The sequence below is a fragment of the Diabrotica virgifera genome, chromosome 3 (genome assembly GCF_917563875.1).
Source record: "Diabrotica virgifera virgifera chromosome 3, PGI_DIABVI_V3a".
In the NCBI taxonomy this organism is placed as follows: domain Eukaryota; kingdom Metazoa; phylum Arthropoda; class Insecta; order Coleoptera; family Chrysomelidae; genus Diabrotica; species Diabrotica virgifera.
Window position 1 is genome coordinate 118,243,805 of NC_065445.1, and position 26,555 is coordinate 118,270,359.

Here is a 26,555-nt window from a genome sequence, read left to right on the forward strand (position 1 = left end):
TTTCTTGCGAAGGGGTTGTAGCTTGTAGCTCAATAATCAAAATGCGCTTGATTTAAGAGTTTATTCTTAGAACTTATAAGCTATACAAATTATATCCGCGATACGATATATTTTAATTTTCTCAGCATTTTTCTCTTAAGTTCAATCAGTTAAAGGGTTGTTTGGGGGTGAAGGGAATGAACTCAAAAATCGAAACTATATCACTTCGAGAGCTCATAAATAACTCGTAATTCTTCCGCAAAGATCGATTCAATATCCCTATTTTTAAGTAGTGAGGGGGGGCTGAGTCAGCCTAAAATATTAGATTACTGCCCAGTGTAACGAGCTCAAAATGTCATCATCAGATCTGATGTAAGTACTCATACCAAAACAACCTGAAATGAATTGAGTTTGTTAATTAAAAAAAAACGCAGTAGAGTACCATTATTTTATTCAGTCGAAGCAAGTGTTCAATTACTACAATAATAATAAGGCACAAAAATTAAACTAAAACATTTAGAAACCATTTTATTACAACTTAAAGCCTACTTGTATAAGCAATAGGACATTTTAAATTTATTTTGAGTAACTCTGTTGTTAGTTTTATTCACAATATTGCCACAGAATAAGAGAATTAATCCATTTATTACTTTACAAGCTGTCTGTAGGTATAGGGTTATTCACTATATTTTGATCCCCCTGTAAACTGCTTTATTTACAGAATTAGAAAAAATGTAAAATACAAAAGTTATTCGATTCTTAAAATACTTATAATTTTTTGACATATATATCATACTAGTGACGTCATCCATCTGGGCGTGATGAAGTAATCGACTATTTTTTTAAATGAGAATTGGGGTCGTATGCTTGCTCATTTGAAAGGTAATTCAATTCTCTATTCAGTAATATAAACATTAAGATAATTATTTATACAGGGTGTCCAAAAAACTTTTTTTGAATTAAATTATTTGACACAAAAGGAAGAATGTATGTAATATATTTAATTTAAAATACATTTTACTGCTGTTAGAAAACAAATAAAAGTTTATTGCACAAATAAACATTGATTTTTGCTTAAATTCAATGTTCAAACTGCCAAGAGGCAGATGGGTGGCAGCTTGAACATTGAATTTAAGTGAAAAATAATGTTTATTTGTTCAATAAACACTTATTTCTGTTTTCTGACAGCAGTAGAATGTATTTTGAATTAAATAAATTACATACATTCTTCTTTTTGTGTCAATTAATTTAATTTAAAATTTTTTTTTGGACACCCCGTATAATTCATCACGTTAATGTTTATATTACTGAATAGGGAATTGAATAACCTTTCAAATGAGCTAGCACTCGACCCCTATTCCCATTTAAAAAAATAGTCGACTACGTTATACCCAAATGGATGACGTCACTAGTACGATATATATGTCAAAAAATCATCATTTAAAAATCGAATAACTTTTGTATTTTACATATTTTTCTAATTCTGTAAATAAAGCAGTTTATAGGGGGGTCAAAATATAGTGAATAACTCTGTACATTATCTCCAGATGTGTGAATATTTGTGGTATAGATAAAAGAACACTTAACAATAGAACATTTTGCAACATCCTGTATATGTGTTTGTGTCATTTGATACAAATTCAAATAATAATTTATTTTTATTAAAAACACCAGTTAACTTTAATGTTTTTATTGACTGCAGCATTGTTTTATTAGACTGCTTCCGCAAAGGTTCAGTCAAGGTTTTTAAATCCACCCTATATTTCGTTTGACGTATTCATGCCTTTTGAGCTGCTTCCGCTATGACCCGAACAGCTGCAAGTGCTTCTTTAGCTGCTGGATTGATGAAATTTGCCGGAAGAATAAAGCCAAACCTAAAAACGAAATAATTGATTAAAAGAATGTATAAAATAAAATACAATATTTAAGTTATAAGTGCCAACTTAAATTTTGATAATTGCAACAAAGATGTTTACATATATTATATTTTAAACTAAACTTATAGCCCTCTGTGGCTCAGTGGTAAGAGAGCCTACCTTTGGATTCAGGGGTTGTGAGTTCGAATCCCATTAGGGATAGGACATTTTTCATTTATTCAAAATTAATAAGTGATAATAGTTTCTATCCTTGTAGGATCGGTACTCACGGAGGGATCGCAGACGTTCGGATACAATTAGTAATTATGGTCTCTTTGTAAAGACAATGAAGTCGACTTCTCAAAGTAACAGGACATTTACTCAACACACACACTACACCCTACATTAGGTATATGATTGCAAAATCAACTGTACCATGCCAGTGGCCTTAGTTGTACAGGCATTAAGCTAAATAAGAAAAAACTAAACTTGCTAAAAATAGAATTTCTTGGATACTTATGGAGGAGGCTTATGTCTAGCAATAAACGTGAGAATCTGGATGCTGATCAATTCTTCTTATGGTGCCCATCCTTTTCTGATATTGGTGACCATATTGTCTATCATTACTTTGTTTGCCGCAGCTCATATGTGATAATTGTGTTACACCAGTTCCGTAAATTTTGTAGCCCCGAAATACGTCTTCTATACCTTCTATACTTGATTTTCAACTTGACATTAGCCAGGCCAGATCGTCAATAAATGATATAGGCAGTTATTGTCTATGCCTTCATTCCATAAAGCAGAACTGTGTTCAGTACAGGGCATTTTGTTTTTAATGATATTATGTTTTAGTGCATGGAAATAAATGTCATCCTGACGAATGCTGATTTTGCTTTTACTGTTCGTTGTTAAATTTTTGTTGAGTGGTCTTGTTGGTTATTTAGATTGGTGCTGCTATATGTACTACAATGCTCGACACCTTCGATCTTTATTAATGGTTGTAAATCGTCCACTTTATCTGCAGATATCTATTTATCCGAGAGATATATTTAGAGGAAACACTGTACCTAACAAGAGACTTCACAGCCAGAACTTGGGCCATTGAAGACAACACTGGAACTCTGAGAGCAAACAGAGAAGATATAGCAGAGATATGAAGATCGTATTGCAGGGACCTATATAAAGATGATCAAGGCCAAGAACTTGTTAACCAAATCCCTGACGAGGTGGAAGAAGAACCTGATATACTCGAAAATTAAGTAAGACTGGCGATCAGTAAGCTCAAATATAATAAAGCACAGAAGTAACCGGCGTAAAATTACTTCATCTACTCTGTAACCAAATATGGCATTCCAAACAATGGCCTGAAGACTGAACAACATCTACAATAACGACAATACATAAAAAAGCAGCTTCTATAAATGCGACAATATTATAGAACTATTTCTCATATGCCAGCAAGATAATGCTACATATAATCAATGAGACCCTGAAAACATTCGTTCAAATAGAAATTCCACAAGAGTAAGCTGGATTTACCAAATGTAGAGGCACTCGAGAACACCAGTTGAATATAAGACAGATAATCGAAAAATCAAGGGAATCTAATATTCCACTACATATATTTACATATGCTTTATAAATTATAGTAAAGTGTTCGACAGGTTTCAGTAGAGACACTTATGGCGAGTACTAAAGGAATCAGGCGTATCACCACACCTATTTTCGCCCATAACTGAACTGTACGAACACACTACTGCATCAGTTAAGTGCTTGACACATTTTTAAACGAATTTCATCCAGAACAAGGATGTGTCAGACAAGGATGTATACTATCTCTACAATTATTCAATATATAGGTATGGGGAGAATATTATGAGAAGTGCACTTGAAGGATGGGAAAAGGGCATCTCAATAAATGGTCATAAAATAAACAACCTACGTTTCGCACATGACACAGCCCTTCTTGCAAATAGTCAAGCAGAGCTGATTGATCTCATATTACTGGTCTAAAACGGAAGTCAAATATTTGGTCTGCAATTAAACATATCAAAGACAAAGATCCACATATCCACAATCATCCACACATCACCACAATTGAACGGTTAAGGTTGTGAGTTCATAGTTATGTCTGGGATCATTAATCACAAAAACAGGGTTATTTCAGGAAGAGATTAAACGTAGATTTGATCTAGCAAAAGTTGCCACAGCAAAAATGGCCAAAATATGGAAGGACTGTCAAATTTTAAGAGCGGTAAAGATGAGGTTGATCAGTATTCCTTTATCTCTACTTTCCAGAGCTTCCATAAAAATACATTCAGAATAAAAGTTAAATAGCAGGAGGGATAAAATACATCCGTGTCGTATTAAAATTATCAAATAACAAATTTATCAATTGATATTGGAAAATATGATTGGTATGACAATGTTTATAAAATAGATAAAAGAAAGTATAAAATAAAAAGAAATAATCTTACCTTCCATTATCTCTAAGTTCTATCGTATAAGCATATTTCATGCGAATAGTTCCTTTAGCCCAATCATCTGATCCTCCTGAAGCTGGATACAACGTATTTCCTGCTGGTCCAATGGTGTAGTTAGGTCCTCCAGCATTGCGAATAGCCGCAGCTGCTTTCCTAGCTACAGATTCCAAATCTTGATGATCTGGAGGGACTGCCCTATTGTAGCCCCACGGATACAGTATGAATTGGCCGTAAGAATGGAACGAGATGTAAGCGCGCCACTTAGCTGGGGTTCCTAAAATAAAGAATTAATAGTTATGTATCCATTGTTTACCGTATTTATAGGCCATTGTCTGGAATTATTTCTCCCTGATGTTTTTACATCTGCAATTTGATAACACCAAGATCCACATCTACTAGGTGGAAAGATAAATAAACTCCTTTAAAATGAAAAACAGGTTTTTTTAAGACAACCTGTTCTCAGAAAACCTGTTTTCAGAAAACCTTTATTCAATATAGTCTTCTTCAGATTTGTGAACACGGGAACACATAATAATCGGAGGGGGCCAAATCGGGAGAATAAGCCGGATGAGAAATAAATTCGAAGCCCCACTCATGAATTAGTGCCTTTGTTATAACGCTCTTGTAAGCCTGCGAATTCTCTTGAAGAAACAACATTTTCTTCTTCTGCATATGGGGCCGTTTATTATTAAGTTCCTGCTTCAATTTGTCTAATAATGCACAATAATATTTGGCTGCTGATAGTTTGACTTTTTTCAAGATAGTTAATTAAAATTATGTAATCCCAAAATGCAATGGTCATAATCTTTCCGTTCCATTAAGCCACTTTTGGCCGCTTAGGAGCACTTTTGCCGGCTTTAGTCCACTACCGTGGGTTCATTATATTCTCTGATGCGTAGGTTTCTTCAACGCTTACCAATTAAGACCAAAAACCAGATGAGTTGGGCTTCATAAGGTCCAAACAGTGCTGAGACATGGTCACCACGGTCATGTTTTTTGTCAATGGCCAGCAAACGCAGCACCCATCGGCAAGATAATTTTTTCATATCAAAAACTTCGTTCAAAATATAAATATTGTGATCTTTTCTAATTCTATGGCATCTGCCAACTCAGGTACCTTCACTTTACGATTAGCTAAAACCATTTCATCGACTTTTTTCACATTTCAACATTTGAAATGTGATGATGATGAACATATATGTGCGGATTGTGATATTCTACTAAGCACTCTGTTTCTTCTTCAAGTCACATATTATGGTGTTTTTTTTGTTTTGTTTTATGGCATAGACTTGGGTGTCAATTAGCCAGTCACAACTTTTTGTTTTCTATTCATACATAAAGAAGGCAATGAGGTCTTTAGAGTTCCATAGCAAACTCTTCCACAGCTCTCTACTCAGTTCAAAAGCTGCAGCTGGCCGCTATGGACTGTCCAAGTTGCTCACCACATTTTTCCATTATACATCTTCTTCTTCTTCTTTTTTCATATGAACATAATATATCAAATTATCAGGATTAAAAGTTTAGAGGTTAATTTTAGTTTCACTAGTGTTGGAAAATTCTCGAGAATGAAAAATCGGAGAATATTCTCGATATGGAGAATTTTCTGAGAATGAACCCCATGACGCGCTTAAGAATATTGTTGAAGATGGAAAATAGGATATTAAAAATCATGATCTTATATACAAAATTTGAGACGAAACAACAGTGTTATTTGTATATAAAAAAATACAAAAACAACAGAAAACACAAAATTTCTTTGATAAAAAAATTAAATTTTCTTCTTAACAGCAAATAATCGATGTGGTATGATAAAAGATGAGGCCTCGGATTCAGAATCTATTTCTATAATTAGCTCATCCTAGTCACGTACATTCTAAATTTCAATGTACTGATGAGAAGGTGTGAGATTTTGTTTTTCACGAGTGGCCATAGAGGAGTGGATAAAAAAACCATAAGTACTGAAACTTTTTTTAGTCGCTGCACTGGATCAAGGCATGCTTAATATATCAACTGCTATTTTAGTTAATTTTGTTCCGAAACATGTACCTTTTCACCATATGATTGGGTCTAGTTTTTTAATTGATTTTACAACGTATGGTTTTCCAAAAAAATCCCTCCTTAGACCGATAAAGTGCTAAATCTGCCATTATTTCAGCCGACTCATCATCATATTTTAAAGTTGCTAAATTATCTACAAACTCAGTTTCCTCAACTTGTTCTTCTCTGCTTAAATGAACACCATTCTAAATATTTGCATGTTAATATTGCACCAAAACAATAAGTATTGACACTGTAAACAACCTTCCTAGAGGTTCATGGAATTGGCAAAAACAATATATAGTATTTTTACTACAAAAACGTTATTAAGTAGGTCAAAATTTTTGACGTAAGAGAACTGTCAAAACATTAGAATGTGACTTTTCATTATTGTCATGTTTATTATAAACATGGCAATAATGAAAAGTCACATTCTAATGTTTTGACAGTTCTCTTACGTCAAAAATTTTGACCTACGTAATAACGTTTTTGTAGTAAAAATACTATACCTACATATTTTTTAAATTATAATAATTTGACCCGTATCTAGTTTTTATTTTTGTTTCGGTTTTTGAAAATATAGAAAATTTTTGATGAGAATATTCTCGAGAGAATTTTCTGGCCGAGAATATTCTCTTGAGAATATTCTCTTCTAACATCACTAAGTTTCACAGATAAATTTCATTAAACAATCATATATATTTTTGCTATTCAGAGACAATAGATGGGATACATTGAAAGGTGGAAAAACATTACATTTTATTAAATCTTCGATTAAATTATAGGTATATGTAATGTATTTTGTGCACTCAAAGAAAGTGTGATTCAAATCACCCACCTTCTGACATTCAGTACAAAGATTTGAATCAAAAACTTTAATTCTTGATAGATGTAGAGGGAAACAAGCATGTCCAAACTTCATTCTAATTAATGTTGTTATATATCTTCGAGGTACTACATAATTTTTAAACCAATATATATTTGGAACAGAAGGTTGAATCAGTGCATACTGAGATTTGGATTGTTTACAAAGATCTCGCCATGATTGACTCGCATTGATCTTGTCTTGTTTGATAGGTTACAACTCCTCTTTTGTTCAGTAAAAGTAGTGTTAACATTACGTTTTGTTCTAATCATCCAATGTATCTGAACTAAAACTAGAAGGAATACGGTAAGACCAAAAAAGCCAGGAATAAATAATTACAGATCACGACCTATAAACCGTGAAAAAATGTATACAGTGATGAGCTCGTTAATAACCGGAAAAATAACGCAAAATATGGAAAATACATTAAGTTGTGAAATAAAAAGAAATGAAACTAGTGGAGGTAGGAAATTATCGATATAAACGTATAAATTAACATCACATTACATAGTTTCCCACCTTTTGACGTCTCTAACAGGAGTACCTATTTTATAAAATTCTCCTGTCACAGTGACAGTTGTCATACTCCTCTGATACGTCTAAAGGTGGGAAACTATGTAATGTAATGTTAAATTATACGTTTATATCGATAATTTCCATCTCTACTAGTTTCCTCTCTTTTTACTTCACAATATATTATTTTAACTATTTAGAATGGGAAATAAGCCACAATATTATTAAAAAATGATTTTTATTAACGTTTCATTTTTATTAACGCAATATCATTTTAAAGTCTTCTACTTTAAAATGTATCATATGTATCTGAATTGCCGATATAAATGAGTCAAATTAAATAAATTATTAGAAGAATTTTTTTTTACTAAGCAACAACATTTTTATTTATATTAATAGTATTTTGTATTTTGACAACGGCACCCGATTTGGGCGTCGAAACGTTAATAAAAATCATTTTTTAATAATATTGTGGCTTATTTCCCATTCTAAATAGTTAAAATTGTAAAAATGCCACAAGAAAATAGCTTCAGAACAACAACAATATATTATGTTTTCCATCTTTTGCGTTATTTTGCCGGTTATTAGCGCGCTCATCACTGTATTTACAAAACATTGGCCGTGAAATATACACTCATCTAAAAGAATTATTTCTTAACTCTTCTAAACATCTAACCGTAGTAAATATCCAATAAAGCTGCTGAACAGTATTACTCTTCAGAAAATATGCTGGAAAAACTTAGATGCACATTGTATAATGTTTCTACGTTTCACCAACGTTTTAAACATACATATTTGAATATTTTAGATAAAAGTGTACTTGAACGGTATTAAGATAGGCAGTAAATTATATTTTACTCTTGGTTTCAAATAAGTATAAGGCTAAATATAAATACCTGTAATAAATCGTTGAATAGCTGCTGTCTCTGGTTCCGAAAATGGCCCACTTCCTCCATAAGTTTCAGTACATGGATTTTTTGATGCTCCCTGTCCTCCCCATTTATAACTATAACATAAAACCAGTGAAATTAAAATTTGAATCAAATATGTTTTATAGAAAAATATAATGACCAAACAGAATGGTTTGCTGATTTGCCCAAATTAATACAAAACATGAAGAGATCACTGCGGTCCTTCATAGCAACGGGGGCTGGACTAAAAACTGAACAAATCAACCCCTATAGCACAGTGCATAGTGTAATGCTAACAAATCAGTAGGGCCACTTCTCGAAAAATCTTTTGTTCTTTATGTTCCATTTTGGTGAAAATGTCACCAAATTCATCAAAAATTTTAGTCCTTCGTGCAGATGAATGACAGTTAACAGCACCCTAAGTTTGCCGTGATTAGTCGTTATCATCGCGCCGTCAAATTTTTTTCTCAGGAGTGGATTGCAAAATTGGAACCGTCCAAATTCGTGAGTGAGCTAACTGATTCTTTAGCATTAAACTGTGCCTATCGGGTTGAAACCACCCCGAACTCAGTCAATACTATCAAATTCGGAATTCATTAGTTTTACCTTAAAAACATGTATCGCACTATTTTTTTCACAAAATTGAACAAATCACCCCTATAGGGTTGAAACCACCCCGAAGCCAGCCAATAATTTAAAATTCGGGATTAATATCCCAAAATATATAATTCGCGATCTGTAATACTTAGTTTACTAAGAAAGTCAACATAAGTGTATATGTAGATATGTACATTACGGTATACCGCAACGTTACCACTCGCATCACAATTTTTGAATGACGTCAAAGACGATTTTAGTCTCGTCAAAATTCTATACCGAGCGATAAGGAGTCATCATCATTCTCTTTACCTTATCCCTATGCGGGGTCAGCTTCCCTAATTGCATTTCTCCACACAATTCTATCTTGGGCCATATCAATGTCAATCCCGTTTACCAACATGTCCTGGCTTATCGTCTCCCCCCAGGTCTTCTTTGGTCTTCCTCTCCTACTCCTTCCAGGAATCTGCACTTCAGCTATTCTTCGTATTGGGTGATTAACGTCTCGACGTTCAACATGACCAAACCATCTTACCCTATGCTTCTCTCATTTTGGCATCAATTGGTGCCACATCTAGACTTCCTCTAATATACTCATTTTTAATTTTATCCTTCTTTGTCACTCCACTCATCCATCTAAGCATTCTCATTTCCGCCACATGCATTCGTTGTTCCTCTTTCTTCTTCACTGCCCAACATTCGGTTCCGTACATCATAGCCGGTCTTATGTTTTATAGAATTTTCCCTTCAGCTTCATTGGAAATTTTTCTGTCACACAACACACCACTCGCTTCTTTCCATTTCATCCATCCAGCCCTAGTTCTACTGCATGCATCTCCATCTATTTCTCCATTACTCTGTAATACCGATCCCAGGTACTTAAGACTATTGCTTTTTACAATCAGTTCACCATCCAAAGATACCATTTTATTTGTAGTAACTCCATCTTTAAATGAACATTCCAAATACTCTGTTTTTGTCTTACTAAGTTTTAAACCTTTTTCCTCCAGAGCTTGACTCCACTGTTCCAGTTTTGGTTCTAAGTCTCTTTCACTATTTCCTACTAACACGACATCATCAGCATACATTAAGCACCATGGAATGTTCTCCTGTAGTTCCGCTGTTATCTGGTCCAAAACTAATGAGAATAAATACGGACTAAGCACAGAGCCTTGGTGCAATCCTACTTTCACATGAAATTTACCAGTCTCTCCCACACCTGTCCTAACACTAGTCGTTACTCCCTCATACATATCCCTCACAGTCTTTACATATTCACCAGGAACTCCTTTCTTATTGAGTGCCCACCACAGAATCTCTCGAGGGACTCTATCATATGCTTTCTCAAGATCAATGAATACCATATGAGCGTTTGTTTCTTTACTCCTGTATTTCTCCATCAACTGCCTTATAATAAAAATTGCATCTGTTGTTGATCTGCCCTGCATAAAGCCAAATTGATTCTCGGATATTTCGGTCTCTTCACGTATCCGTCTATCAATTACTCTTTCCCATATTTTCATGGTGTGGCTAAGCAGTTTTATAGCCCTGTAGTTTGTACATTGTTGTATATCTCCCTTGTTTTGTAAACAGGTATCAGTATACTGCTTCTCCGTTCGTCTGGCATTTGTCCAACTTCCATAATTCTATTAAATAGACCTGCTAGCCACCTTGTTCCTGTCTCTCCCAATGCTCTCCATACTTCCTCAGGAATATCATCTGGTCCTACCGCTTTTCCTTTCTTTATTTTTTGAAGCGCTTGCTCCACTTCCTCGTTTGTTATTTTGGTGACCATTGCTGCTACTGTCTCCGTTGACTCTACAGGCTGTCTGTAAAATTCTTCATTTAATAAGCTTCAAAGTACTTTCTCCATCTCTTTTTGACATCCCTTTCGTGAACTAGTATTTTATTATTTTCAACTCGGATACATCTAATCTGATTAAAATCTTTTGCTTTCTTTGCTCTCTGTTTGGCTATTTTATATATCTTCGTTTCGCCTTCCCTGGTATCAAGTTGATCGTATAGGTTTGAATACGTTTCTGCTTTGGCTTTTGCTACTTCTACTTTCGCTTCCTTTTTCGCCACCATATAGTCTTGAAGATCTGTGTCGGATCTGGTTTCATGCCACTTTTTAAATAATTTTCTCTTCTCTTTTATTTTTCCTTGTACTTCGTTTGACCACCACCAAATCTCTTTATCCTCAAACTTTTTTCCTGACGTTTTCCCAAGTATTTCAATAGCAGTCTCTCTAATACTACTGGCCATTTTTCTCCAAATTGTATTAGAGCTTCCTTTCATGCTCCAACATATTTTTTCTACTATTCTTCTCCTGAATATACCTTCCTTCTCATCTTTTAGCAGCCACCACTTGATTTTTTGTGGTCCTCTCCGATATTTTTGTTTAGTTTCGCTTTTTACTTCGATGTCCAGAACAAGCAGCTTATGATGTTGGCTTACTGTCTCACTAACTATTACCTTGCAGTCCTTGCATTCACGTATGTCTTCTTTCCTTATCATGAAGTAGTCTATTTGGGATTGATGTTGTCCATTTTTGTAGGTAAAAAGTTGAGTTTCCCTCTTTTTAAAGAATGTGTTAACAATCGCCATATCCAATGCTGTTGCTAATTCAAGCATGTCATCTCCAGCTTCATTTCTAGTTCCAAAGCCTAATCCCCCATGCCCCATGTATTGCTTCGTATCCTGCCTTGGCTTGGCCCACATGTGCATTGAAATCACCTCCACCGGGCGATAAGGAGTATTCACTTGAAAAATTATCAAAACAAAACGTGCACGTAGATGAAAGCCACTACCATATTGAGATGATTACTGAGAATACAAAGTCAAAAATACCTGTTGACAATTTATAAGAGAACTTGTAACCCACAAATTTTCAAAATGAAGTATGCAAAACAGGACGTGTTTCTATCCAATCCTATTCAAAATGTGTAAATATACCTACCTATGTAAAATTGAACAGAAATTGAACGGAGACTAGCTAAGAATAAAACTAAGAAAATGTACCTATGTAAAATATATATGATTTGTATAAAATTTATGGAAAAACATTTTGCCTTGTTGGTAAAGAAGCGTTTATAACACGTTTATTGATGGCTTTGAGTAATACGTAACACACGTAAATTTTAAAAATTAAATCACCTGTTTAAAGATTCCTGCTTGTTTGACTGGCTGACATTCACAACATACAATCTTCCAATATTTCCTACAATAAGATTAATAATCTAGGATACACATACGCAGGTATGTATATAAAAAATATTATGATAGATAAAGATAGATGTATGCTAAGAAGACCAATCTTTTGAAGAGGAATCGTTTACAAATTGTTGCAAACATATTTTATATGATGTTAGTGTACATGATGTTCAGCAACGAACGACTATAATATAGTCCTGTCGCCAGTAGGGGTACAACGGCCTCCTTAATTCAGATGGACTTACCCAAGTTTTCTTTATGTATTTTGACCCGTATAACACGAATTTTTTGGGTAACAGTCGATCCGGATGTCGATAAGATTGTTATAAACAAAGAACTTGAGGAATCACGTAACAGCGATTTTTCGGAAAACAAAGCATTTTTTTTGTATATTTTGAGTCATTCTAAGCAAAAAATGTTTTTACAAGTTTTTTCGTAGGATGCATAGTTTTCGACATAAACGAGGTTGAACTTTTAAAAAATCGAAAAATTGCAATTTTTGAACTCGAATAACTTTTGATTGAAAAATAAAATAGCAATTCTGCTTACTGCATTTGAAAGTTCAAGTCAAATTCTATCGGCATTGATTATTTTCATTGCTAAAAAATAATTTTTTTATTGTTAAACAAAGCTATAAACACATAGTGATTGAATGGTGTTTTCAATGCATTTCTAATTTGAAATCGAACGAGTAGGCGCGCATACAGAATTTCTACGTATATTACGTACATTAAAACGCATGCATTTGGCACGGGAAAACTATGTGTTTATAGCTTTGTTTGACAAATAAAAACTTAATTTTTAGCAATGCAAATACATAATCAAAACCGATGTAATTTGACTTGAACTTTCAAATGCAGTAAGCAGAATTGCTATTTTATTTTTTAATCAAAAGTTATTCCGGTTCAAAAATTGCAATTTTTCGATTTTTTGAAAGTTCAACCGCATTTATCTCGAAAACTGTGCATCCTACGAAAAAACTTGTAATACCATCTTTTGCTGAGAATCACCCAAAAAATACAAAAAAATGTTTTGTTTTGCGAAAAATCGCTGCTATGTAATTCCTCAAGTTCTTTGTTTATAACAAACAATCTTACCGACATCCGGATCAACTGTTACCCAAAAATTCGTGTTCTACGGGTTAAAATACATAAAAAAAACTTGGGTAAGTTCATCTGAATTAAGGAGGCCGTTGTACCCCCCCTGGCGACAGGACTAAGATGTCAATAAGGCCTTATAGATATATATTCACGTAGAAGTGCAGAAGTCGTATTTCCAATGTTTGTTGTCAACAGAAGAATTTTAAACGCAAATAGTACTCAAATACATATACGTGACACGTGACACTTTATTACTGCAAAACTGTTCATTTTGTTAATCAAATATTTATACAGGGTCCGCCAAACCTCTGGTTTTCTTTGATTACGGCTAAACTATGAGATATACAAAAAAATGTTTATAACAAAACTAATGTGTATCAAAGACGTCTATAATTTAAAATTATTTTGTGAGTCAGAACGACGGTATGAACCAAAGTTGTATTTTTTTAAATGGAACACCCTGTATATTAAATCATTTTTGAATATAATATTTAAAAACATGAAAAATTTGTATAAGGTCTTATAGGCCTAAAGTTAATAATTTTCGAAATATTTACATTTTTATTGAGGCAAATGGTAATATTTATAGGGTCGTGGATTATGTTTCCCAGGTAATAAAAATTTAAGTAATAAGTCAAAGTTTTTATAATATAGTGTTATTTTTAAATAATTTAATATCTTTTACTTTTAGCCATAAAATATACAGTGTGATCACTATTTGCAAATACAAAATTTTCTCATTTTTTTTAAACGGGACACCCTGTATATTAGTTATACATTTTGTAGTAAATATTACAACCTTTCTTTTGGTATAAGGTTGTATGTACCTAGCATGTTTAGTTTTGTAGATATTTTTTAAAAACTATAGATTTTACGTTTTTGCGGATTTTTTATTTAAAAAATTTTTTGCAAAAAAAATAATTATAATCTGGTTTTAGAAACATACACTAAAATATAAAATATGAAAATAAAAACGTAATTAAAGATTAAAATAAATCGTATTCTAGTACAATTCAATTGAATTTAATAACTTTAAATTATTTTACAAAAAATATTTTACCATACTAATGAATGCATAAATTAGTTACTAACTTAAATAAACAACCAAATTTTAAATCTACCCTAGTAATTTTTCTACCGCAGCAACTTTCCTGTACCAAATTAATTGTTAGTTATAATGTATTTACGAGTAAGATCAGTTAATAACTTTTTAATTTACCTACATCTTAAGAACGTATACAGTATGCTTTGCAACAAATGAACGTTATGGAAGTATATTAAGAAGTAAATAGTATCTATGTACCTACTCGTGTCCCAAAACAAATGTCATATCCACCAATTGTTCGGTTGAAAAATTAAAATTTAAAATATAAAAAATTGTTAGAAAAATTTCAACTACAAAAGTATTGACCAGTAAATACTCTTTATATTAATAAATAATCTGGCTGATACATTAAATTTAACATTCATTTGTCTCAAAGCATATTTTATAATTGTTATGTTCTCAAGATGTAAGTAAAAAAGGCAAATTAAAAGTTAAACTAATCTTGCTCGTAAATACAATATAACTAACAATTAATTTGGTACAGGAAAGTTGCTGTGGTAAAAAAATTACTAAGGTAGATTTAAAATTTGGTTATTTATTTAATTTATTAACTAATTTGTGCATTCATTAGTATGGTAAAATATTTTTTGTAAAATAATTTAAAGTTATTAAATTCAATTGAATTGTACAAAAAATATTAGCATACGATTTATTTTAATCTTCAGTTACGTTTTTATTTTCATATTTGATATTTTAGTGTATGTTTCTAAAACCAGATTATAATTATTTTTTTTAAAAACAATTTCTTAATAAAAAATCCGCAAAAACATAAAATCTATAGTTTTTTAAAAATATCTACAAAACGAAACATGCTAGGTACATACAACCTTATACCGAAAGAAAGGTTGTAATCTTTACTACAAAATGTAAAACTAATATACAGGGTGTCCCATTAAAAAAATGAGAAAATGTTGTGTTTGCAAATAGTGATCACACTGTATATTTTATGGCTAAAAGTTAAAGATATTAAATTATTTAAAAATAACACTATATTATAAAAACTTTGTCATATCACTTAAATTTTTATTACCTTGGAAACATAATCCACAACCCGATAAATATTACCATTTTTCTCAATAAAAATGTAAATATTTCGAAAATTATTAACTTTAGGCCTATAAAACCTTATACAAATTTTTCATATTTTTGAATAATATATTCAAAAATGATTTAATATACAGGGTGTTCCATTTAAAAAAATATAACTTTGGTTCATACCGTCGTTCTGACTCACCCTGTATAATCGAAAATAATTTTAAATTATAGACGTCTTTGATACACATTAGTTTTGTTATAAACATTTTTTTGTATATCTCATAGTTTAGCCGTAATCAAAGAAAACCAGAGGTTTGGCGCACCGTGTATAAAAGAACACTTTGTAAGTAGCTACCTATTACGTCATATTAGTTTTGTTAATATGTACAAACATAAGCTTAAAATATTTTTATATAATTCATAGATAAACAATGACCTGAGTTATTAAGAAAAACATTGTGACTTTAAGTTATTAACATGAAATCATCATAAGCCCCAATGAAGAAAAGGACACCTTAGGTCTGATGAGGTTTTAGTCTCTTTTGCTTCTTTCAAAGTTGTTAGTTATTGTTTTTTAGTTTCTTCTTTATTGTTATTTTCTATCTGAGTGCTGGTTTGTATTTTCTTCTTTTTTGTGGAGCCTTATCTTATAGTGCCTTTCTCGTAAGAATTCGGTATCGAATTCTGTTCTGAAAGAGACGGAGACATTTATACCCCAAAAAGTTAGATAAATTATCTCTAAAATATCGCTAAGGGTTGCAGCCACGATAGATTCAGTTGGATCGGTAAAGGTTTTGTCAAATGCAGCTGGAACATAAACTATTGCACAAACAGATGCAAGTGCAAAAATGCAATAATACTCCGCAATTATTCTAAGTGTCACCACTAGTTTATCCTAACGCGTTCAGAACAAACTAGTTTGTCTTGAAATCGGGTTTGGCCGGTAACATATGCATGAAGTCTGCTGACCCAGTAGAAGCAGAGTTGTAGCTAATAAAAAGTAGATTCTTATTCGTCAAATTCCAAATCGAATATTTCAATCTGAAATAACCAAAAAACGGTGCACTTTTCGGGGAAAACTCATTGCAACTTTTTTAAAGTGGTTAAAAACAGGTTTATTTTTGTTTTTAAACAAGACTTCTAACATTAAAAGTAAATGAGTTACGCTCAAAATATTGTTGGTCCCTTTTATTTTTTAGTAAAAAAAAAATCGCGATTATCACCCCCTAATTAGCATCCTAAATAGAATTAATCGTTACCGCTTCACAAGTTACTTTACTTATTTATAATTGTTTAATTTGTTTATAATTATGATATATAAGTTTAATTGGTACAAAGTGTTCATTTTTGAAAAACATTGGTTTAAAGTAAATTTAAAAATTCCTTTTTTTTTCAAAATAATTTAAAAATTATTAGTAATACCAAAAATCTCAAAGAGTAATAAAATGTACGTTTTGCTTTTCTGAATATTTTTGATTTTTTGTTTTCCTGTTAGACAAAATAATTGGTTATGCTATAGCTGTTCAAAATTTGCATACACTCGTGATTAGTGACTCGTTCAAGCCATTTTAACTACAGCCTTTTCAAAAATAATCACTTTGAACCGATAAAATGTACAGATCATAAAAAGAATACATAAGCAAAGTAACTTGTGAAACGGTTTGATTTGGCGAATAAGAACCTACTTTTCATTAGCTACAGCTCTGCTTTTACTGGATCTACAGACTTATACATACACCATTTTTTTCACTTTTTTATAAACTATATAACTCGAAAAGTATTGACTTATTGACTTATATCACAAAAGTTGCTTAGAATTAGTCATTTTATCCAATTCCGGACTTATTTTGACTGTATATTTTTTCACTCCCGAGAAGGGGGTATTTCCAAATTTTTGTAAAATAGGGGGGATGTAGAAGTGTAAACTTATTCTTATATAATAGATACTTTCAATTACGTATCCGCAAATTTTCACCCTTCCTTTATTTTTTTTGGGTCAGCTTATTCTTTGATCGGGCTATATGGATTCAGGAAACAAAACGATATAGGAATCCATCGGTAGATCGGCTTTAAGTATTGCAGGGGCTGCGACACACAAACGAACGGTCGAACAGACTATGCGAATTTATAAACGAAAAAGTTGACAATAAGTTAGTTTATTGTTGTTCTGAAGCTATTTCCTTGTGGCATTTTTATAATTACGTATTTTTTATGGGAAATAAGCCACAATTTTACTAAAAAATGAATTTATTAACGTTTCGAAGCCCAAATCGGGTTTCGTTGAAAAATTTTCGTTTCAACGAAACCCGATTTGGGCTTCGAAACGTTAATAAATTCATTTTTTAGTAAAATTGTGGCTTATTTCCCATAAAAAATACGTAATTATAAGTTAGTTTATGTATGTAAAAAAACCTGCATTACTTTCATTGGACAGATTATTGTAACTAGATTTTTTTCGATGGCTTTATACAGTATGAAAAAGGGCTAATTCTACATGAAGAAATAATGCCGGTTTGCTTTATAAACATATGTCCGCAAATGCTTCGTTTCCGAGATACGGGGTGTTGAAATTTTTATTTCAAACTTCCAATCATTTATTGCTCTAAGACAAGTTGAGCTATGAAAATGAAATTTGGTGAGTTTTACGAGGTAGTTATTGTGCATTTTTTGACATACAATTAAGAATTTTGTATTCATCATTGGCACGCATACGGGTAATAGTCTGAATTTTTTTAAAGAAAAAAATAGTACGCCACTGAGATATTTCAAATTAAAAATTATTTTTAAATTCCACTATTAATTTTTGATAAAAAACCTTTCTTGCCTTTTTTTCACATGGTGCACCGTTTTTATGCAGAAAAATAAAACATCCTGACGCGTATTTTTCATTTCTTAATACATTATTAAGAAATATCCAATATAATAATACTAAACTGGAACAATAACAGAAAATATTATTAGTAAGTTTTTAACTAGGTGAAAAGCTGCAAGAAATGTTTAAAATGATCTCCTTAATAGCCACTTTACACGATGCAAGTAATTGCGAAATTTATTGCACAAGTTCTTGCAGCAAGAACTTCTGCAATAGGTTGCAACTAGCTTTCTGCAATAAAGTGATTACACAGTGCAAGTAATTGCATAAACTAACATGAAATGGATAGAAACTTTGACATACCATAAATTTTGGGTTATGTTGTTTTTATAAATTAAAAATGTAATTTTTTGAGTAGAGTTATCAGATATATTAGATTGAAAATGTTAGATTATAATTTGAGAAAAGTATAATATGTATTATGTATAACAAAATCAATTAATACCTAATGCAAGTATACCTATAATACATTATTCATTTACAAAAGGAAACAAGTTGTTAAATACAAAAGAAATAAAAATAGAATATAGTTTCTTTAATCCCTATGTTGCATAATTAAAGTTATCCCCCAGAATAATGTTATCTGTGAAGCGTGAAATTGGTAAAAAGTTCCTCTAGTTTTGTCAAAAATTGTTTAGTTTGAAATTTAGGATGACAGAATGTCAAAACAAACAGTGTAGCCTTAAAAGTTACTAAAAATATACCCAAATTGCAGAAAAAATTGCATGAAAAATAGGACATGTTCTATCTAGCTGCAACTTCTTGCAGCAAGAAATTGCTGCAAAAAGTTGCAGCTTTTATGTGCAATTCGCGTATGACACGATGCAATTTCTGTTGCTGCAAGAAATTGTGCAATTAATTGCGCAATTAGTTGCATGGTGTAAAGTGGCTATTACAGGTGTAACAGAAGAATTTTATATTCATCATTGGCGCGCGTATGGGTAATGGTCTGCATTTTTTTGTTAAGAAAAAAATAGGACGCCACTGAGATATGTCAAACTAAAAATCATTTTTGAATTCTTTGTTCAATTTACGAGAAAAAATCTTTCTTGCCTTTTTTTCTTACGAGGCGCCGTTTTTATGCAAAAAAATAAAACATCTTTAAGGCTGATTCTCACTATCATGCAAGGCAAGTGCTCGGCATGGGCAAGGCATCGGCTCGGCAAGATACATTTTACATAAAATCTTATGAACTTCACGGGATATAATTCACATTATGCGTGCCAGGCCCCGGCAAGCGACGGGCTTTGCATGCGACGTTCTTTTCGAAGCAATCTTTGCCTAGCATGTGCCGTGAAGGTCACGACAGTGTGAATACATTACCGGCAAGCAATCTGCAATCTTGGTTGTTTAAAAGCCGTTTTATACAGACGTTAAAGAAAAGAAGTTTTGTTTTTGAAGAGGTCCCTCAATATGCGTCAATTTTTCTTCTTCTTTTGGCATCACAACCCTGGATGGGTCTTTGCCTGTCTGGCTATGTCCTTTCATTCGGATTTCTCTTGTGTACTTTTTCCTCATTGTCTTATGTTCGTCGTCTTCCACGTCATCCATCCCTCTCGTTCTGGCCCTTTCTTTTTTTTTCGCCTTCCTATCGGCTTTCATTGTAATATTTTCTTTGTTGTTTATTCATTGTCTTTTCTCTGCACATGTCCCAGCCATGAGAATCTTTGACTTTTCACAAATTGTACAATATTATAACCTTCATTCAATTCATTAACCTCGTTGTTTCTACTGATTCTCCATGTGCCGTCTTCCTCTTGCACCGGGCCATATACTTTTCTCAGTATTTTTCTCTCGAATGTACTAAGTTGGGCTTCATCCCTTTTCATCATTGTTCAGGTTTTACAAACATAGGGGTCTAATCAATGTGCTGTAGATAGTTATTTTGGTAATGTCAAAGTACTGTCAAAGTATAAAGACGTATTTAAAAAGTTCTTTCCAAAACTTTAAACATTTCGAAGTTCTAAACCTTTTTGAAGGATCAGACAGGCTGCCGACGAGTTTGTACAACATCGAATATCTCAAAAATAGGTATACATTTCGTGGGGCAGAAAAGTAAGTTAAAAAAAAAACAATTATAAAGAGGACCGATGGAGGTAAGTCCAAATATTTACTCAAATCTTCCGCTGTTTGATAATTCTGATATTGATATTGATCAAAATAATGAAAATTTAACGTGCAATGCCTTAAACGGCGTTTCTAAAACACCTAAGGCCATAGCGGAAAAGAAAAAACAGAATAACATGGAACCAGAACACGAATCAGAAATAGTAGAGAAAAATAAAACTAAAAACAAAAATAAGAAGGCAGCAAAACGTCAAAGGCCGAATGAGTGCCAGGAAGATGAAGATTCAGTGGCTGAAATGAAAAAGCAACTAAAAGAAAAGGACGAAGAAATTAAAAAACTCAGAAACCAAATCCATCAATTGAATGAAAAAATCAATGGACTACAAAATACAATAATAAACTCTCAAGAAAAAGTAATCGAAACTATAGATAAAAGATTCGACGAACTTAAAAACGAAAACCAGACAATCGATATACAAATAAATGAAAAAAAATCGATGACAGCAATCCCAAAGAAAAAAATTGAAGATACTAATAATAACATCGCAAATACAAAAAATTTACCCATAACACCCACAACAAAAACAAATGAAGATTTCCCTTCCCTGCCAAAAAAGGTCGGAAAAGACAACAGCGTGCCATCAACATCTAAGGTACAAGAACTATTTCCTTCCCTACCGAATAAGGGCAGGGAAGAGACAATGGAAACAAGCGAAATTGATAATATCCTTATCACTGAACAAAACAATCAAGAAAGCACTATAAACAGGTCCAAACCAAAACCACCCGTCATAAAACTACAAACAGTAAACGAAACAGGAACAATATTGAAAATTGCTGAAACTCAAAAGATATACACAGACAATAAAATCTCCAAAAACGGAAGAGAAACACTTATTCAAACAAAATGCCCTGAAGATTATAGAAAATTTACCCATATCTTGGAAGATTATAACAAAGAAATCAAAATTCAGTGGATCGCCTTCCCATTAGACGAAGATATCAATCCCAAAATGGTTATTAGAGGACTTCCCTCAAATACAAAACCTATAGATATACAAACGGAACTATTAAATAAACATGAAACAAATACAATTAACGTAACAAACATGAAGTCTAGGAAGGCAGACAAAAAATCTCTGCCAATGTTTATAATTACAGTGGAAAAAGAAGACGTACCCAAAGCCAAGAAAATTACCAACCTTATGTACATGAGAGTAGTAATAGAAGATCTAAGAAAGAGCAACGGACCAACTCAATGTTTTAATTGCCAGGGCTTCCACCACGCCCAAAATGCATGCTTCAAAGACGCTAGGTGCGTAAAGTGCGGAGAAAATCACAAGAGTAAATTCTGCCAAATTCCAGCAGAACAAAAAGCAAAATGTGCTAATTGCCAAGGGCAACACCCGGCAAGTTATAGAGGATGCCCAAAGATACCTGCCTGGGGAAGACCCAGACAAATAACAATAGAAAACAGAACACAACAACCTAAAAGAAACAATGGGCAATCGTACGCCCAAATCACCAAACCAACCCAAAACCCAACAACAGATTCGACCATATTAATTTCAAAAGAACAACAAAAAGGACTGGCCACGATGATAGAAGAGCTAGTCATAAAAACGGTAAGTGAAGCGATTAAAAATGTAAAAATAGCACTGAACTAAGGCACGAAACTAGGGGATACCTGAAGATAGGCTCCTGGAATTCAGGCGGCATAAGAACTAATACAAACGTGCTGGACGAATTAATAAATAGATATGAAATGGATGTCGTAGCATTGCAAGAAACTAAACTAACTCATACCATCAATATCAAGTTTCCAGGATACGACATCTACAGGAACGACCACAGAGCAAATTCAGGAGGAACTGCTATCCTAGTGAGAAAAGGAATAAATCATACATTACAACATACGCCACCACTAAACACTATGGAAGCAACAACAATAAAAGTCCAGATGAGACAAGGTGAAATAAGGATCACTTCAGCATATGTAAGGCCAACAGATCCTTTAAACGACGACGACCTGAATACGTTCCTGAACGCCGAAGAACCGTCCATAATAATAGGAGACCTAAACGCCCGATCCCCTAACTGGAACGATAGAGCTACAAACAGAAACGGTAGAATACTGAATAATTATCTAGTGAACAACGAAGACACCATGGTGATTGGGCCCATCGAACCAACATACTTTCCTGGAAATGCTCTACCAACCCATTTAGATATAGTAGTGGCCAAAAGCCTAGGACTACAAACAGACATCCGAACCTTAAACGAAGGATCAGCAGACCACAACCCCATACTCATAGAAATAGGTACATGGGAAGAAGATAACAGAACAACAAAGAAAAGAAAGAAAACCAAGTGGTCTAACTTCAAACGCCTAGTGAGCATAGGAATTGGAAACATTCCTACAATTGACAATCCACAAGAAATAGAGGAAAAAGTCCTAGAGCTCGAAAACATCATAAAAGAAGCACTAAGAAATAGCACTACTGAAGAAGAATATGAAATTCATATGGGAAGATTTAGAGACATAAATCAGGAAATAAAAGAAATGATAAGGGAAAAGAACAGAGCCAAAAAGAGAGCCAGAAGAACAAGAAACCAGGAAGATAAAAATAGGGCAAATCGACTGAATCGACAAGTCAAACAGGCACTAATAGACCATAGAAGCCAAAAGTGGGAAAACTACATAAAAGAAATGGAGGAAAGGAGCCAAAATATGCAAGAAATATGGAGGCTCCAAAGAACTTTAAGAAACGATAGAAAACCCATTCCCCCACTACATGGAGAAAATGGGATCGTCTACACAGAAGAAGATAAAGCCGAGGTGATGAGAAGGACACTTGAAAGAGAGTGTACACTGAATTATCACCAAGACGAAGATATAGACTTTATCGAAGAAGTCGAAGAAACAGAACTAGAAACGCCCGAAGAACAAGAAGAAATAATAAATCCCACATCACCAAGAGAGATAAGTGAACTGATTCGAAAAAGTTCACCAAAGAAAGCACCTGGTCCAGACGAAATCACTAACAGAGCTCTGAAGTATCTTCCCTCGAAAGCAGTTGTGTATTTGACAAATATAACAAACGCAATACTAAGATACAGGCTCTTCCCAAATCGATGGAAGGAAGCCCATGTAATTATGATACCCAAGCCAGGAAAGAACCACATATTTCCTCAAAATTACAGGCCGATTAGCTTACTTCCAGCAGTCAGTAAGATAGTGGAGCGGGTCATCCAAACCAGGCTCCAATCAGAGACAGACCGGCTAGGCATAATCCCAGAATCACAGTTTGGATTCAGAGCTCAACATTCCAGCGAACTTCAAATATTAACGCCCGGTTTCCGAAAGGATGATCATCTCAAAAATTATGTAATCGACGATTAACAATAGATTAAATGCGTCAGAAACGTCAAACAAACTAGTTTTAACAACAGTCGATCACCTGACAAAAGATTAATCGTTAGTTAACAGCCGATCATGAGTGTTTTGAGTCTGCGAAAGGTCGATTAACCAGTTTCGCTTGTCAAACGGCGGTAAAAATGAACTGTTACCTAATCTGCGACTATCCGTTGATTAACGGGCTGTTAAGAGTTTTTTTAGTTTTTTAATTACTGTAATTAACAAATTCCGGGAAAAAATTGTCAAATAACACATATATAAATGATATAAATCATATTATTCAATAAAAATAAGATTTTTTTATGGAAGAAATAATTTAAAATATTTATTTAACTTGCAGAACATGGATATCTCGGACATTTTTTATATTTGATTATATAATTTATATTTTTTTTCTTTTAAAAATGTAAAATAACAAGGATGCTAGACTCATGGAGCTATTTTTTGAGAGGCCAGAGCTCTAAAAAGCAGAACATAATGATTATAGCGATGTAAATAAGAGGGAAAACGTGTGAGAAATTATAGCAGCTAACTTTGAAGACAATAAAACAGCCGGTAAATAAATTAAAAATAAATATCAAAAGTAAATATATAGACCAAAAATAAAAATAAGATTATAGAATATTATAGATCATAAATAAACTGTTTTATATCTCCAAATCTGGTCACATTACCTAGCCTCATTTTTAAAATGCTCCCGTTCAATTCTTGCACCAAACAAAAGTGACAGTACGTAAGAGAGAATGCACCTTTAGAATCTAAAGATACAAGTTTGGATTTAGAGGTTAATATAATCGAAATTTTGAAGGATAACAGCCAATTGTGACAGTATCGCTACCAAATCGCATGTCAGATCATCGATTACATGATCTATGATCATGCAATTTTACAATAATTGGCGTTTGAGAAACCCATCACAGGTTAACAGTTGATCAAATCTGACAGCCGATTAGATGATCGGAGATTTGAATAACGTTTCGGAAACCGGCTGTTAGACTTACCGAATATATAGTAGCTGGATTCAATGACCAACAATATACGGGAGCAGCCTTTCTGGATGTAAGCAAAGCCTTTGATAGAGTGTGGCATGAAGGACTGACATACAAAATGAGAGATTATGGATACAGCGGGGCCATGACGAAACTCATCTCCTCGTACCTAAGCGACCGGAAGTTCAGGGTCCGGATAGGACCAGTTCTATCAGAACACGGAATGCCGGAAGCTGGAGTACCACAGGGGGCAGTTTTATCACCCCTTCTGTATACCATATATACAGCAGATGTTCCAAGAACACCCGGAACATTGATCAGCCTTTATGCAGACGACACTGCAATTGCTGCAAAACACATGAACCTAGATATAGCTGTAAGAAATCTACAGACGGCATTGGATACAATAGAAGAATGGAGTATCCAATGGAAAATAGCAATAAATCCAGATAAGACCCAAGCGGTTATCTTCAAAAAGAGAAGAGATAACCCGGAAGAACAGCTAACATTGCAAGACAGACCCATCGAATGGCAAAACGAAGTTAAATATTTAGGAGTCACAATGGACCAAGGTCTTACATTCACATCACATGTCAACGCAACAGTCCAGAAAACAGCAGCGGCCAGATCGGCAATAAGAGGACTCACAGGAAGAAGAAGCAAATTAGCTATGAAAACAAAATTAAGACTGATAAATAGCATTATACTGCCAATAATTACATACGCATCTCTTGCATGGGGTCACATAAGTCAAAGTAACAAAAAGAAGATACAAGCGGCACACAACAACTGCCTCAGAGAAGCTGCAAACGTGCCCAGATACGTCGCCGAACGGTTCTTATTTAGAGACCTAAAACAAATAAGAGTACTGGATATTATGGAGGAAAAAGCCAGAACAAAATTTGCTGAGCTAGAAGACCACCCAAACCGGATCTTGCAAGAGATATTAAGGTATGATGTGTACCATAGATGGAAACATAGGAGACCCAAACAACAAATATTAGTAAATATATAATAAAGGCTAGATAATCGTAGCTCTATCAAAAGAAGACAACTTGCTCACCTATGGCATCTCATTATATTTATTAATGTTGATTTTTATAATTTTCAGACATCCCTCAAAAAAAATATACAAAAAACTTCAAAACGGCTTCAGCCACTAAACAAATCAATAAAATATTAACAATAGGCGAAAGCCACAAAAAAAATATTAGTAACAAAACCCAAAAAAGGGCATGAGGGGCCCACATCCTCGAGCGCCGAGTCGCCGAACTGGACATAGCCCAGAGCGGGGACTCGGCGCCCGAGCAAGCAAAACAGATCGAAGATAAGTCACTAGAGATAGCGGGAATAGAGCGCCTCACGCTGGCCTGCATTGATCGGGGTAGGATTTCATATGGGAGTCCGTGTACCCAAGACTCCCATATGATAAGCACTTTGCTGATTGAGAGCCCCTATAGCGCATCAGAGTGCTATCGGGGGGTAAGTGGATGGTCTGGAGCATTGAAGCGGGGT

At 33.5% G+C, this 26,555-nt stretch overlaps 2 protein-coding genes across 2 annotated transcripts in view; one reads left to right on the forward strand and one right to left on the reverse strand.

Moving 5' to 3' along the window:
• Window positions 1–26,555, forward strand: part of LOC114336532 (centrosomal protein of 162 kDa) — a 132,672-nt gene that overhangs the window by 7,716 nt on the left and 98,401 nt on the right. The window lies entirely within an intron of this gene.
• LOC114336535 (carboxypeptidase B) overlaps window positions 414–26,555 on the reverse strand; it is a 60,027-nt gene continuing 33,885 nt past the window's right edge. Inside the window, exons 6-8 of the mRNA XM_028286908.2 lie at window positions 8,630–8,739; window positions 4,313–4,592; window positions 414–1,853 (exon numbers count right to left, since the gene is read on the reverse strand). Of these exons, the coding sequence (XP_028142709.1) occupies window positions 1,757–1,853; window positions 4,313–4,592; window positions 8,630–8,739 (487 nt within the window). The 3' untranslated portion in view covers window positions 414–1,756. The remainder of the gene's footprint in view (window positions 1,854–4,312; window positions 4,593–8,629; window positions 8,740–26,555) is intronic.